This window comes from Malaclemys terrapin, chromosome 10 (genome assembly GCF_027887155.1).
Source record: "Malaclemys terrapin pileata isolate rMalTer1 chromosome 10, rMalTer1.hap1, whole genome shotgun sequence".
Classification (NCBI taxonomy): domain Eukaryota; kingdom Metazoa; phylum Chordata; order Testudines; family Emydidae; genus Malaclemys; species Malaclemys terrapin.
The window spans coordinates 48,674,579-48,689,352 of NC_071514.1; the positions used below are offsets into that span (position 1 = coordinate 48,674,579).

The 14,774-nt window shown below is 43.8% G+C and overlaps 1 protein-coding gene across 1 annotated transcript in view; it reads right to left on the minus strand.

The window, feature by feature from the left end:
• Positions 1–14,373, minus strand: part of JPT2 (Jupiter microtubule associated homolog 2) — a 30,380-nt gene extending 16,007 nt beyond the window's left edge. Inside the window, exon 1 of the mRNA XM_054041774.1 lies at positions 14,246–14,373. Within this exon, the coding sequence (XP_053897749.1) occupies positions 14,246–14,289 (44 nt within the window). The 5' untranslated portion in view covers positions 14,290–14,373. The remainder of the gene's footprint in view (positions 1–14,245) is intronic.
• Between the last annotated feature and the right edge of the window lie 401 nt (positions 14,374–14,774).

Sequence of the window (14,774 nt, forward strand, 5' to 3'; positions counted from 1 at the left end):
TCCATCTCCACCCTCTGACAAACAGAGGCTAGGGACACCATTCCTTACCCATCCTGGCTAACAGCCATTAATGGACTTAACCTCCATGAATTTATCTAGTTCTCTTAAACCCTGCTATAGTCCTAGCCTTCACAACTTCCTCAGGCAAGGAGTTCCACAAGTCTTATTTGTTTTAACCGTGCTGCCCATTAATTTTATTTGGTGGCCCCTAGTTCTTATATTATGGGAACAAGTAAATAACTTTTTCTTATTCACTTTCTCCACCACTCATGATTTTATCATATCCCCCCTTAGTCTCCTCTTTTCCAAGCTGAAAAGTCTTAGCCTCTTTAATCTCTCCACATATGGGACCCGTTCCAAATCCCTAATCATTTTAGTTGCCCCTTTTCTGAACTTTTTCTAATGCCAGTATATCTTTTTTGAGATGAGGAGACCACATCTGTATGCAATATTCAAGATGTGGGAGTACCACGATTCCTGCATTAGTAAGAGCATTGCCAGCAAATCGAGGGAAATGATTATTCCCCCTCTAGGATTATTCTGGTGAGGCCATATCTGGAATATTGCATCCAGTTTTGGGGCCCCCACTACAGAAAGGATGTAGACAAATTGGAGGGAGTCCTGATATTCTATGATTCTTATTCTATTATCTGCTGCCACTAAGAACAGCTGAGCTCCATCCTCTTTGGAACCCCCCTTCTGGTAGTTGAAGGCTGCTATCAACCCCCCCCCCCCTTCTCTTCTGCAGACTAAACAAGCCCAGTTCACTCAGCCTCTCCTCGTAAGTCATGTGCTCCAGCCCCCTGATCATTTTTGTTGTCCTCCCCTGGACTCTCTCCAATTTGTCCTCATCCCTTCTGCAGTGGGGGGACCAAAACTGGATGCAATACTCCAGATGAGGCTTCACCAATGCCGAATAGAGGGGAATGATCACATCCCTCGATCTGATGCAATGCTCCTACTTATACAGCCCAAAATGCAGTTAGCCTTCTTGGCAACAAAACTCATATCCAGCTTCTTGTCCACTGTAATCCCTAGGTCCTTTTCTGCAGAACTGCTACCTAGCCACTCGGTCCCTAGTCTGTAGCAGTGCATGGGATTCTTCCGTCCTAAGTGCAGGACTCTGCACTTGTCCTTGCTGAACCTCATCAGATTTCTTTTGACCCTATCCTCTAATTTGTCTAGGTTCCTCTGTATCCTATCCCTACACTCCAGCATATCTACCACTCCTCCCAGTTTAGTGTCATCTGCAAACTTGCTGAGGGTGCAATCCACGCCATCCTCCAGATCATTAATGAAGATATTGAACAAAACCGGCCCCAGGACTGACCCTTGGGGCACTCTGCTGCCAACTAGACATGGAGCCATTGATTGCTACCTGTTGAGCCCAATGATCTAGCCAGCTTCTATCTACCTTATAGTCCATTCATCCAGCACATACTACTTTAACTTGCTGACAAGAATACTGTGGGAGACCGTATCAAAAGCTTTGTTAAAGCCAAGGAATAACACATCCACTGCGCTTTCCCCACATTTACAGAGCCAGTTATCTCATCATAGAAGGCAATTAGGTTGGTCAGGCATGACTTGCCCTTGGTGAATCCATGCTGACCGTTCCTTATCACTTTCCTCTCCTCTAAGTGCTTCAAAATTGATTCCTTGAGGACCTGCTCCATGATTTTTCCAGGGACTGAGATGAGGCTGACTGGCCTGTAGTTTCCAGGATCCTCCTCCTTCCCTTTTTTAAAGATGGGCACTACATAAGTCTTTTTCCAGTCATCCAGGACCTCCCCAGTTCGCCATGGGTTTTCAAAAACAACAGCCAATGGCTCTGCAATCACATCCGCCAACTCCTTTAGCACCCTTGGATGCAGTGCATCCGTCCCCATGGACTTGTGCTCATCCAGCTTTTCTAAGTAGTCCTTTTGTCCACACAGGGCTGGTCACCTCCTCCCCATACTGTGCTGCCCAGTGCAGTAGTCTGGGAGCTGACCTTGTTCGTGAAGACAGAAGCAAAAAAGCATTGAGTACATTAGCTTTTTCCACATCCTCTGTCACTAGGTTGCCTCCCCCATTCAGTAAGGGGCCCCACACTTTCCTTGATCATCTTCTTGTTGCTAACATACCTGAAGAAACCCTTCTTGTTACTCTTAACATCCCTTGCTAGCTGCAACTCTAAGTGTGATTTGGCCTTCCTGATTTCACTCCTGTATGCCTGAGCAATATTTTTATACTCCTCCCTGGTCCCCAATCTTCCACGTCTTGTAAGCTTCTTTTTTGTGTTTAAGATCAGCAAGGATCTTACTGTTTAGCCAAGCTGGTCCCCTGCCATATTTACTATTCTTTCTAAACATTGGGATGGTTTGTTCCTGCAACTTCAGTAAGGATTCTTTAAAATACAGCCAGCTTTCCTGGACTCCTTTGCCCCTCATGTTATTCCCCCAGGGGATCCTGCCCATCAGTTCCCCGAGGGAGTCAAAGTCTGCTTTTCTGAAGTCCAGGGATCCTATTCTGCTGCTCTCCTTTTTTCCTTGTGTCAGGATCCTAAACTCAACCATCTCATGGTTACTGCCTCCCAGGTTCCCATCCACTTTTGATTTCCCTATTAATTCTTCCCTGTTTGTGAGCAGCTGGTCAAGAAGAGCTCTGCCTGTAGTTGGTTTCTCCAGCACTTGCACAAGGAAATTGTCCTCTACACTTTTCAAAATCTTCCTGGATTGTCTGTGCACCGCTGTATTGCTCGCTCAGCAGATATCGGGGTGATTTAAGTCCCCCACGAGAACCAGGGCCTGTGATCTAGGAACGTCTATTAGTTGCCTCAAGAAAGCCTCATCCACCTTATCCCGCTGGTCTATAGCGGACTCCCACCATGACATCAGCCTTGTTGCTCACACTTCTAAACTTCATCCAGAGACACTCAGGTTTTTCTGCAGTTTCATACTGGAGCTCTAAGCAGTCATACTGCTCTTTTACATACAGTGCAACTCCCCCAACCTTTTCTGCCTTGCCTCTCCTTCCTGAACAGTTTATACCCATCCATGACAGTACTCCAGCCATGTGAGTTATCCCACCAAGTCTCTGTTATTCCAATCACATCATAATTCCTTGACTGTGCCAGGACTTCCAGTTCTCCCTGTTTGTTTCCCAGGCTTCTTGCATTTGTGTATAGGCACTTAAGATAACTTGCTGATCATTCTGCTTTCTCCATATGAGGCAGGAGTCTCTTGCACTCTCCTGCTCATGCTTCCTCCTGGTGTCCCACTTCCCCACTTACCTTAGGGCTTTGGTCTCCTTCCCCCAGTGAACCTAGAAGCAATGGTCTCAGGTTGCAGTGGGGGAGATCTAGGCTGGATATTAGGAAACACTATTTCACTGGAATGTGTTACCTAGGGAGGTGGTGGAATCTCCATCCTTAGAGGTTTTTAAGGCTCGGCTTGACAAAGCCCTGGCTGGGATGATTTAGTTGGTGTTGGTCCTGCTTTGAGCAAGGGGTTGGACTAGATGACCTCCTGAGGTCTTTTCCAACCCTAATCTTCTATGATTCCAATTTTCCCACCCACTTCCTGTTTGACTCCAGTTTATATAGTAATATTCTCAGCTATACTTTAACCAATCATTTTACTGAAATTGAACTAACCAATCCTAACATATTGTAACATAATTCTCTAACCAATTATATCCCACTATTCTAATTAACTTACACCTAGCAAAGTTAATTATACAGCAGACAGAAACAATTAGAGAAACAGACAGATTAACAATAGAAAAGTGAGGGCCCTAAAGATAAAACAATACAGAAATGAGGGTTTCACAACCACAATCATTGATAGTTTGATAGCATCCTGTCTGGCAAGAAATCACTTAAGTTCTCTTTAACCATCTTAAGATCTGTTTCTTTATCTGGTGGCGATGAGCACCATCAAGACAGGATCGTCTTCTTAACAGCCCAATACCACCTTATTTCAACGTGACCGGATTGGAATGGGAGGATGTGACTACGCTTCCCAGCTTATGGCTGCCCCTGCTGCTTAGCCAAAGGCCTTAGCCTAAGAACAAGGCCTCAGACTATCCCAGTGAGAGAAGGCCCATAGACAGGCACACTTGTGATTCTGATTCTTTGTTTTATACCTCTATAACTAGCTAAGTGATACAAATACACTTAAGTTCTTAAAGTACAGGCAGACCTGAATATCTATATTCTAACACCCTATACTCCCTGTGCACCATCAATTCTCCTTAGTTTCCGTGGTGACTGGATGAACAGAACAGTGCTTTTCCAGAATGAGGCAGCATTTAGTTCTATCCCATTTAAAGAATGTTGTCCCAATGGAGTCTTAGTTTGGCTACACCACACTAAAAGTCACCTGCTACAATTTAACTGTTCAAACTGCACCCCACCCCCCAGAGGTATGTTTATTCTCAGGCAAACTGCAATTCCATCAGAGTTTATAGCGCAGTGTTCTAGCTTTTGATATGAATTAACTTGCTATTTCTTTATATAACCTGCAGTGTGTAATTAGAGGCTAATGTCCTACTTCTGAACTTTGTTTAGCTACACATGGATGCTTTGATGTCTCCAGGATGGCTAAAATGATTTAAGTAAAGTCTGTTTTAAAGAAATGGTTAGCTGTTGCTACTTTTCCCTTTCTTCTAATGTTGTAGTCTTAAAATTAGAAACCAGATGATTAATACAATCACTGTGACAGAGGCAAGAGTTTCCTCATTGTTAGAATTTCAGATTTTACACAGGGTTTCTTATTAAAAAAAGAAATCTTCAGCTCTGATCCTATACACATTTATACACACTTATTATTTGAGATCAACATGACTGCTTGTGTATTTAATACCTGAATTCCTGTTAACACTTAGAAGCCCCAGTCATGGGCCAAGAACCTGTTGTGCTAGGTGCTGTATAAACGGAACAAAGATGGGCCCTGTCCCAAAGCGCTTACAATTTAAGTGTTTCCAGGGCCTTAAAATGCTTATCTATGTCAAGAGATTAGGTCCAGGGCCTTGTTAGCCTCCTCTGCTAGAAAGCAACCAGAAACCTCAGAACACTAAGGTAATCAGCTTTGCTCTCTCTGCATCACACACCACCTTTTGATATATTGAGGAGCCACAAATCAAGAAAGCTGAAATACTTTAGGGTTTGGAATGGCACCGGACATCTTCTGGATGAAGTGGTTCAAAAGGAGAAGACCCAGGCCAAGACTTTTAAGAGTCTAACTTCAGGCACCCATTTTTAAGTCCATACATTAGGTACCTAAACAAACTAACCTGTTTTTCAAAGTGCTGAGCACCCAACAGCACCACTGTTCTGAATAAAGATATTTTTAATACTTTATTCTTTGCCTACAGCAGTTTGTAAAATTTAGATAAGGTATCTTATCCATAGGGACACTGAAGTCAGTGGCTGAAGTTTAATTATAAACTAAAATGGCACTAAGCACAAATTTTCAAGTTAAATTGAGGCTTTGTCAAACTAATTTTTTTTAAAAAGAGAGCCAGGTATAAGTTTTTGTCCCATAAATCTTTTTTCGGTTGACCAAAACCATCTACAGAACAGCTACTGGTTATTTGTGATGCTCCAGAAGCAATAAGAGACTAAAAGGAAGTCTGAATCAACAGAAATTTCATAAAGTTGATCTTCAAACTGTATCAGACTTTTTGCCAGAGTTCTTTTGGTGTCTTTAAAGTGGAATTGTAGCAAAAAAACCAGGCATAAAGTTGGAAATAAGAGGAAGCGATTCAGCCCTAGGAGATGTAAAAACTTCTTAATCTAGAAAACTTGTGACCCCATCACCAAATTCAGACTTCATTAACCATTCTAGGGTTTACAGTGGACAAAATGTAGTCCACTGAAAGCCAAGCTTTCGGCAAACAGAATGCAGTCATAATAAGACTGTGGCGAGGGAGACAGGAATGAGTGCATGGAGAGGTGGTTATAGTAGAATCAGATTAGTGAAGCCTAGTAACAAGCTCCAACAGCTAAGGCTTGCCCCTGGAGTAGTAAGTCAATAGCTTTATCAATGCCTAGGTCAGCTGCCTTTACCTCCTATGTTTGAGTAGCAAATTTATCTTGTACAAGAAAGGAGTCGCATCAACAATGTGACGGAACCTAGAGCAGCAGAAAGGAAAAGTTAGCTTGTTACACAATATGCGTTAGTTCGGAATTGTGGGAAAGGACAAGAATTTATGGAGGTTACGACTAACCCTAGGGACATTTCTCCTTATGATGCAGTTCATTCCCCTTTACCACCAAGTGCCTCCAGATCTTGAAACAAACGCCATCATCTGGTTCACAGCCTAAATTAAGCATTTTTTTTTTTTTTTTTTTTTTTTAAACTCAGAATTCTTGAAAGGGAGAGTAACTGCAAGCACCTCATTCCACTCTAAATTATGTTTTACTTCAGCTAAATCTTTAGTGCAATACATCTCCTTCATATGGATGAGACAATACTGTCAGATTCCAATACTACAGACAGAAAGGAAGATATAAAAGAGCCGGTTTCTGTGCTGTGCATGATAAAAGCAACATCTAACCCAAGCAACAGGTACACAGTCTATATTCAGTGCAGCATCTCGTAGCCTGTTGCCAGGTATCCCTGTTTCTATGAAGCCTGACTTCAGTTACACAAAATAAATGTCAGCATTTCAGATCTCCTGAAAAGGGAAGTAGTTCCAGTCTGTTACAAGGGGGGTGGGAGGGAAGGGCAGAAAGTTCCCCTTGTGTTCAGAGCAATTTCTTCTGTCAAAACAAGCCTCAGTTGCATTTTGCTTTTTGTTTTCACCCGTTTCATTATTATTATTATTATTTTTTTTTTTTAAACACTTCCTAGTCTCACTGTGAACGCCAGTTTACTGAACCCCTTCCATTTGCTGAGATTTTTAGCTACAAACACAACAGGTAAGGCCTTTTGCTCATGATGTAGCAGGTTCAAGTTTAACGTTGAATTTGTTACAACGCTAAGCTAATCAGTTCTCCAACTGAGTGAGCTATATTTTTCAGGCTATTTTTAAAAGAACTAAACTGCTATCAAAACATACATAAGAAAGCCATGTTAGAAAGAGTCAGCTTTATCTATGCGCTGTATTATACAAAGCCAACTTATGGCTTGAGGTCATTTGAGTGACCAAAAACCATAACACAGGAGCTGGGGGAGGGATTTCTGTCAAGAAGAGCAAATGAGGACATACCAAGACACTAATGGAGCCAGTTAAGTGATTTACTTTTTGTGGTCTTGTTCTTTATAAGAACTATAGCACTTTTATGTATGGCCAGAAGATGAGGGATAGAAAGGGAGAAGTCTAAGGGTACGTCTTCACTACCCGCCATATTGGCGGGTAGCAATCGATTTATCCGGGATCGATTATATCGCGTCTCATTCCGACGCGATATATCGATCCCCGAACGCGCTCACCGTCGACTCCGGAACTCCACCAGAGCGAGCAGCGGTGGTAGCGCAGTCGACGGGGGAGCCATGGCTGTCGATCCCGCGCCGTGTGGACCCCAGGTAATTCGATCCAAGATACATCGACTTCAGCTACGCGAATAGTGTAGCTGAAGTCGAAGTATCTTGGATCAATTCCCCCCACTGTAGACCAGCCCAAAGAATAGTGCCAAAGATATACAGGAAAAAGAAATGCATAGCTTAATTTAGAAGCTATACATTGACTTAGAAGAAATTCCTGCTGTTAGAATTCTTGTTAGCATGCATATTTGCAGGAGTATGAGGGAAGGTCAACCCCTAGAGCAAGGGTATAAACCCTCATTGTATTAAGAGGGTCAGTTTAAGTATACTCCCAAATGGGACCATGCATTCCAACACCCCAACTATTACATGGGAAACGAACCTCGGTTCTGTGGCAAGATCTCCCAATTCTGTGGCTGACTGGAAATTCTGCAACAGCTTCATTTTAAGATTTTGGCATTTAATGAATTAAATATCAGATTAATAGTCAATATATTATTATCCCCTTTGCTATTTTGATATTAAATTCAATCTTATGTGGTCCTCACATTTTCAGCTATCAATAGGGCAATTATTTTTGTATTGATAGCTTCTGATGCAGTTATTCATTAACAGGAGCAAAACTAGAAGTTGCTAGTTGCACAGAGAGGCTGTTTGGGATTGTGGGATAATCCCAACAGGATGCCATTTTTGCTAACATTAACCAGCAGTGACAAGTTCTCATTATCAGTCTTCAGTATACACCCCTCAAAAGGTATTGTTCAGGCTCTCTGCCAATTTAGGCAGAAGCCAATGCACCTGTTATACTTTGGTCACATCTTCAATATTTGCTTCAAAACAAAGAGGTCTAGAAAAAGTTTAAATTAGAGCCTACATTTTGTGCATTATTAGGACAAGTGGTGTTCCACAGTTGGAACTGGGAATGGAATGCACCAGGAGACACTGCATGTGCTAACTACCCTTGCTTCACAGCAGACTTCCCAAGGATAAAAATGGGATGTTTGCACAACACTAGAGGGTAGAATATAACCATTAGGTAATAAATAAAAAGCTTTTTACAAAGTTACTGCATTCAATAGATGGGGAAAATGATGCAGAGCACTTTTAGGAACATTTCTGCCTTATGTACATGCATTTGCTCAGTTTATATACATACAACTGTGGTAGCTTCTCCCATAAGTTCATACCCAAGTTATCTAAATATAATAATCAGATTTCACAGTTAACACTCCCTTTCAGCACTTGTGAAAGAAATCCCCCTCACTGAAGTTTCCCCAGTGAGCATGGGACCTAAGACATCAATTTTGGCAGTTTTTGTATCTTTAGGAAAAAAAAAAAAAAAAAAAAGTTTCTAGCCCTTTTAATTTCTAAGAACTTTCAAAAACATGAAGCAAAGCCCAGCACTGGTTTACATGTCTTCAGGGATCAAACAGCTTCGGATACATGAAGCTGTCAATTTACATGTCATCATATAAACCAAGTGGCAAAGTTTTCAGAGAGATCATTTTCCCAGCAGCTAGTCAGAGCTCTGTGGACATAATTTTGTTAAGACTGAGGCAGGCACTTTAGGGTATGTCTAAACTGCAAAGCTGTTGACAAAACCTTTGTCTTTCATGGGTACTTTAAACCCCCCCCGAGAAAGACAAAAGTTTTGCTGACACAAGTGGCAGTGTGAACGTGGCTTTGTCGGCAGGAGTGCTCTCCTGAGGACAAAGTTAATGCTGCTCGCGGGGCTGGAAGTATTTTGTTGGCAAAAGTGCCGACAAAGCGTTTACACACGCTGACTTTTAGCGACAAGGCTGTCTCAACACTTGTTGCTAAAAACTGCATGGTGTAGACAAGCCTTAAGTTACTTACTCATGGGGGGGGCAATTAAATTATGTGAGAGGGTAGTATAGCAAGGACCTCCTCCCATCTTCCTGATTCAAGAGCCAGGAAGCTGGGGGAGAAGTAATGGAGACCCATTCCCTCACTGCAGCCAGAAGTCTTTGCACTTGAGAGAATAGAAAGGCTCTTTTCAATTGTGTAGCCACTGCACCTTGCTGGTCTCCCCATACCTCATTTATATCTAACAAACAAATACAGATGTACAAGCTCCCAGAGATTAACAGGAAGATAGGAACTGCTGTACTGGATCACTCCAGTGACCCATCTAGCCTAGTCTCCAATAACAAGAACCACATGCTTCAGAGAAATGCAACAAGTCCATTTTATGATTCTTAGAATGGTTTCAGGTTAAGAAAATGCTACAGACTATTTCCATTTGGACTGTTTTCTTTGCAGACATAAAGGATAGAGGCTTTTTAAAAAGTGAAAGCTCACTTTCTGCAGAACCTGAATCTGTCATAGGTGCGAATACTGGAAATAGGCTGGAGCTGGTCTACTGGCTGGTAGTGTGACAAGTCATCTAAGTTAAACTCTTTGCACTGCTGTACTCATTTAAAATCCTTTATACGTTGTTCTTTTAAGTAAGTCAGGGAGGGGACAAAGCATGGCATGTTAGTTTTTACACATCTTCTAGGATTTAGGAAGTTGTCTGAAACATTAGTACATTTGAAGTTTGAATATCTGAAAGATGTGATGTGGTAAGGACAGTGAAACTTTGTAAGTTTCAACACCCAGGCTCATCTTCAAGAAGCTGGCTAGTGTTCCATTTAACACTAGTGTTCAAATACAAATTGAAAATTAAGTGTTAAACCTAACTTCCTATAGAAAAAGCAACAAAGAGTCCTGTGGCACCTTACAGACTAACAGACACATAGGAGCATGAGCTTTCGTGGGTGAATACCCACTTCTTCGGATGCATGTAGTGGAAATTTCCAGGGGCAGGTATAAATATGCAAGCAAGAGTGAGTAAGGCTAGAGATAATGAGGTTAGTTCAATCAGGGAGGATGAGGCCCTCTTCTAGCAGTTGAGGTGTGAACACCAAGAGAGGAGAAACTGCTTTTGTAATTGGCTAGCCATTCAGTCTTTGTTTAATCCTGAGCTGATGGTGTCAAATTTGCAGATGAACTGAAGCTCAGCAGTTTCTCTTTGAAGTCTGGTCCTGAAGTTTTTTTTGCTGCAGGATGGCTACCTTTAAATCTGCTATTGTGTGTCCAGGGAGGTTGAAGTGTTCCCCTACAGGTTTTTGTATATTGCCATTCTTAAGATCTGATTTGTGTCCATTTATCCTTTTACGTAGGGACTGTCCAGTTTGGCTGATGTACATAGAGGGGCATTGCTGGCATATGATGGCGTATATTACATTAGTGGACGTGCAGGTGAATGAACTGGTGATGGTGTGGCTGATCTGGTTAGGTCCTGTAATGGTGTCACTGGTGTAGATATGTGGGCAGAGTTGGCATCGAGGTTTGTTGCATGGATTAGTTCTTGAGTTAGAGTTACTATGGTGCGGTGTGTAGTTACTGGTGAGAATATGCTTCAGGTTGGCGGGTTGTCTGTGGGCGAGGACTGGCCTGCCACCCAAGGCCTGTGAAAGTGAGGGATCGTTGTCCAGGATGGATTGTAGATCACTGATGATACGTTGGAGAGGTTTTAGCTGGGGACTGTATGTAATGGCCAGTGGAGTTCTGTTGGTTTCTTTCTTGGGCTTGTCTTGCAGTAGGAGGCTTCTGGGTACACGTCTGGCTCTGTTGATCTGTTTCCTCATACGGGTATCGTAGTTTTGAGTATGCTTGGTGAAGATTTTGTAGGTGTTGGCCTTAGTCTGAGGGGTTGGAGCAGATACGGTTGTATCTCAGTGCTTGGCTGTAGATAATAAATCGTGTGGTGTGTCCGGGATGGAAGCTGGAAGCATGATGGTAGGCATAGCGGTCGGTGGGTTTTTGGTATAGGGTGGTGTTAACGTGACCGTTACTTATTTGCACCGTGGCAAATAAGTGACGGTCACGTTAACACCACCCTATACCAAAAGCCCACTGACCACTATGCCTACCTTTATTTATACCTGCCCCTGGAAATTTCCACTGCATGCATCCGAAGAAGTGGGTATTCACCCACAAAAGCTCATGCTCCTATACGTCGGTTAGTCTATAAGGTGCCACAGGACTCTGTTGCTTTTACAGATCCAGACTAACACGGCTACCCCTTTGATAACATTTTCTTTCTATAGGAAGTAAAGTATCAGGTTCATAATCAATTCTAATTAGGCAGGACAGATCAGTCAGTTACTTTTTTGCACTATTCTCTACTACCACTGAGATGACTATTAAGCAGCCAACCAAAAATGCAGTAGTCAGTCAGCACACTTGGCTCTTATGAGATAGCTATAAAATTCTTAGAGTGCTTCAGCTGCCCGGATGTTGTTCCCTTTGCCGCTTCAACTCCCACAACAGCTAGTTCTTTGAATGGAAGCTTCCAATACCGGATGTTTATGACAAAATGCAACATCTTTAAACCAGACCTCCAGCTTTACTATCTTTCATCATACCCAAGGAGTTTTTATTACTCATTAAATACTGCTTGCTAAGTTACAGCTTTTTAGTCCAGTAAGCAAGTAGGGGTTTTACTAAATACCTACTCCCAGAGAAACACAATGTTCTTCTGCTCTGCCATTATTGATTTAGAAGTGGCATCTTTGTGTTCCAAATCAATACACACCAGTCAGAGCAAGACTTTAGCTGCCAGGTGAAGAGAAGACAAGTAATGTGCAAAGCAAAAAATAAATTAGTTCTAAAGGAAATTGAAGTTGGTACACACAGTTTTGTTGAAGATGCATAAGACAGAGCAGCACAGAACTACTACTATTTCTGCAGTACCAAAAGCCAACCAGGAATGATGATTCAAAATGTATGGTAAAAAAGGTACTAAGTCATTCTTTGCCATAACTGCTTTTAAAATGATAAATCTGTCATTTGGATATTCTTTTGGCTCTATTACTTTAAAGATGATTTAACAATGTGTACATTGCTATAGCAATCTGGGTGACGGTGAAGAACCGTCCCTGAAGTAGGCTTCTTGACTGGAAAGTAACTCAGCCAGCAGCTTTAATATGAAAAGTTTTATAATGGTATTCAGTGTACCCCATTGCACAGTGCGACTTTTAGTAATTTCATACAAAGTAGTTTTTACCTCCTTTTAGAGGCTTGCTGTATTACAGAGAGTCTGTGTTAAGAGGATTTATTTTGCCATGCTTCCAGATGTTGATGATTGATTTTGAATTAGGCACACAAATAAAACAGGCCTCTAAACATGACAACTGCAAAGGGTATCTGTATTATCAATGAATAAATTGTCAACATGCTGACTGGAATACGTGTTGGGGGAAAAGTTCCATATGACTAGTGATGTGAATTCTTCTAAAAGCACCATTTGTTCATAGATACAGGAACCATCTCAGAGACCACAATACAGCAACAGGCCATAGATCTAATATATGATGCACTGCAGCATTAGCAAATCAGATGCCTGTCTTATTTGAAGATCCACTCAAATAAGTGTTTGTGTTACTATATACAACAGCTGAAGAAGATTTTGCCTTCCAAACGCAGTGTAAACACTGCCACGATACAGATTGTTCCTACAACCACAGCTTCATGGTTTCCTATTAGAAGAGTTCATCCCTACAGTCCAGACTCCATGCAATACAGCTTATGAGTTATGAAGAAAACAGTTCCCAAGCTGCCAAAAGTGAAAACAGAAAACTCTTCAGGGGTTATACTGAGTGTGCAGTTTTCATGGCAGCCCTTTAAAATTCAAGTTATAGCTTATTTTGGACTTTGAAAGTTAGATAAACTGAAAGGGGCCTCATAATTTCATAACTTTCTTTAAAAAGAAACTTGAACTGCAAATTCGAAAGTAAAACTAGTCTCCTTCCATATCACATCACAGAGCCTCGTGGCCCCATTGAGAAGGAAGGAGGAGTGCAGACACATTGTAAGGGTATTTGCTCATAAAGAAACCCAACAGCCACTTAAATAAAGCTTGCTGCTGCACGGGATCTCTGCAAAGACATATAAAGTACCAAACAGCATGATCCAGTCCCCTTCCGCAAGCCAACCTAAGTTAGCCCTGTAGTGGGAAGTGGCACCAGGTGGTCTGGCCCTTCTTCCAGGACTAGAGTTCTTCCTGGGAGCCAGCAAGGGGGACCATCTGACTCTCCTCCCAGCAGTGTAATTCTCCATGGAAAGACTCCAGCAAGGAGTGGGGTGTCGATTCCTAGTCACTGACTCTCACATACCCAGCACCGCCAAAGCCTAGTAGTAATCCGGGCAGTCAGGAGAGACGGGACGTTCTCCAGCACACCGAATACGTGTTTACACTGTCCAGCACAATAGGGCCCCATTCCATATAGCAGCATCGAGATGCTACCGTAATCTGAACTACTGGAGCTTCCCGTCCTCCTCCCACCGCACGCCCAGGCCAGCGCACTGCAGGCAGCCATAGAGGATAAGCGCCCGGCCCCTTTAAACGAGAGCGAGCACTCACCTCGCCCCCTCCAGGCAGCCCTTTGGGACCAGGCAGGGACACTGAGGAAGGGGAAGGGGAAGGGCAAGGTCACCCCGCCCTGCCCACGGTCACACGCAGGAACCCGAGGAACAGAACCCAGGCGTCCTGCCTCCGCCCCTGGCAATGAGGGGAGGGTAACACCCAGATAGGGAAGGGGGGTATGGGCGCAGTCCCCGGAGCGACCCCGCAGCCTACGCCCGCCCAGGAAGAGGCCTCCCCAGTCCCCAGGGCCGCTCCCCACCGCCCCCGCCGGGCAGAAGCCTGCGCTCCCTGCGCCCCGTCCTGGGGAAGGCAGGGCCCTGCCGCCGGCCACCGCAGATACCTAGCGCTGGGCTTGGCGGACTCGGCCTCCGGCCCCTGGAACATAGCAGCAGTGAGCCAAGAGATCGTACGCTGCTGACTCGGCTCCGCGGCTGCCTCTCGCTGGCTGAGCTCGTTCCGGCCGCCTAGACAACAGGTAGCGCCCCGGCCCGCCCTGCTAACCCATTGGCTGGCCTGTCCGCCAATCACGTCGAGCAGCCTACCACAGGCAGCACACTCCCACAGGTACACGCCCACACGACCTGGGAGGGAAGCTTTAAAACACCCGCTTCGTGGCTCACCCTGTCCCCCTGCCCATTGGAGCAGTCACCTGCCATTCAGGAAAAGTCGCGTGGCCATTGGGCAAAGTGTGGGGCTAGGACCAGGAGCGCAACCCTCGATATTTAACGGGACAGGTCTAGGCACTTCCCCCCCTTCTCTGTTCCTTAAAGAAGGCCTGTCCCTAGCATTCGTCCCCAGCCTGCCCAGGGCAGGGGATCTGGAGCCATGGTGGGCCCTAGATACAGGAGACATCAGGTGGATAAGATGAT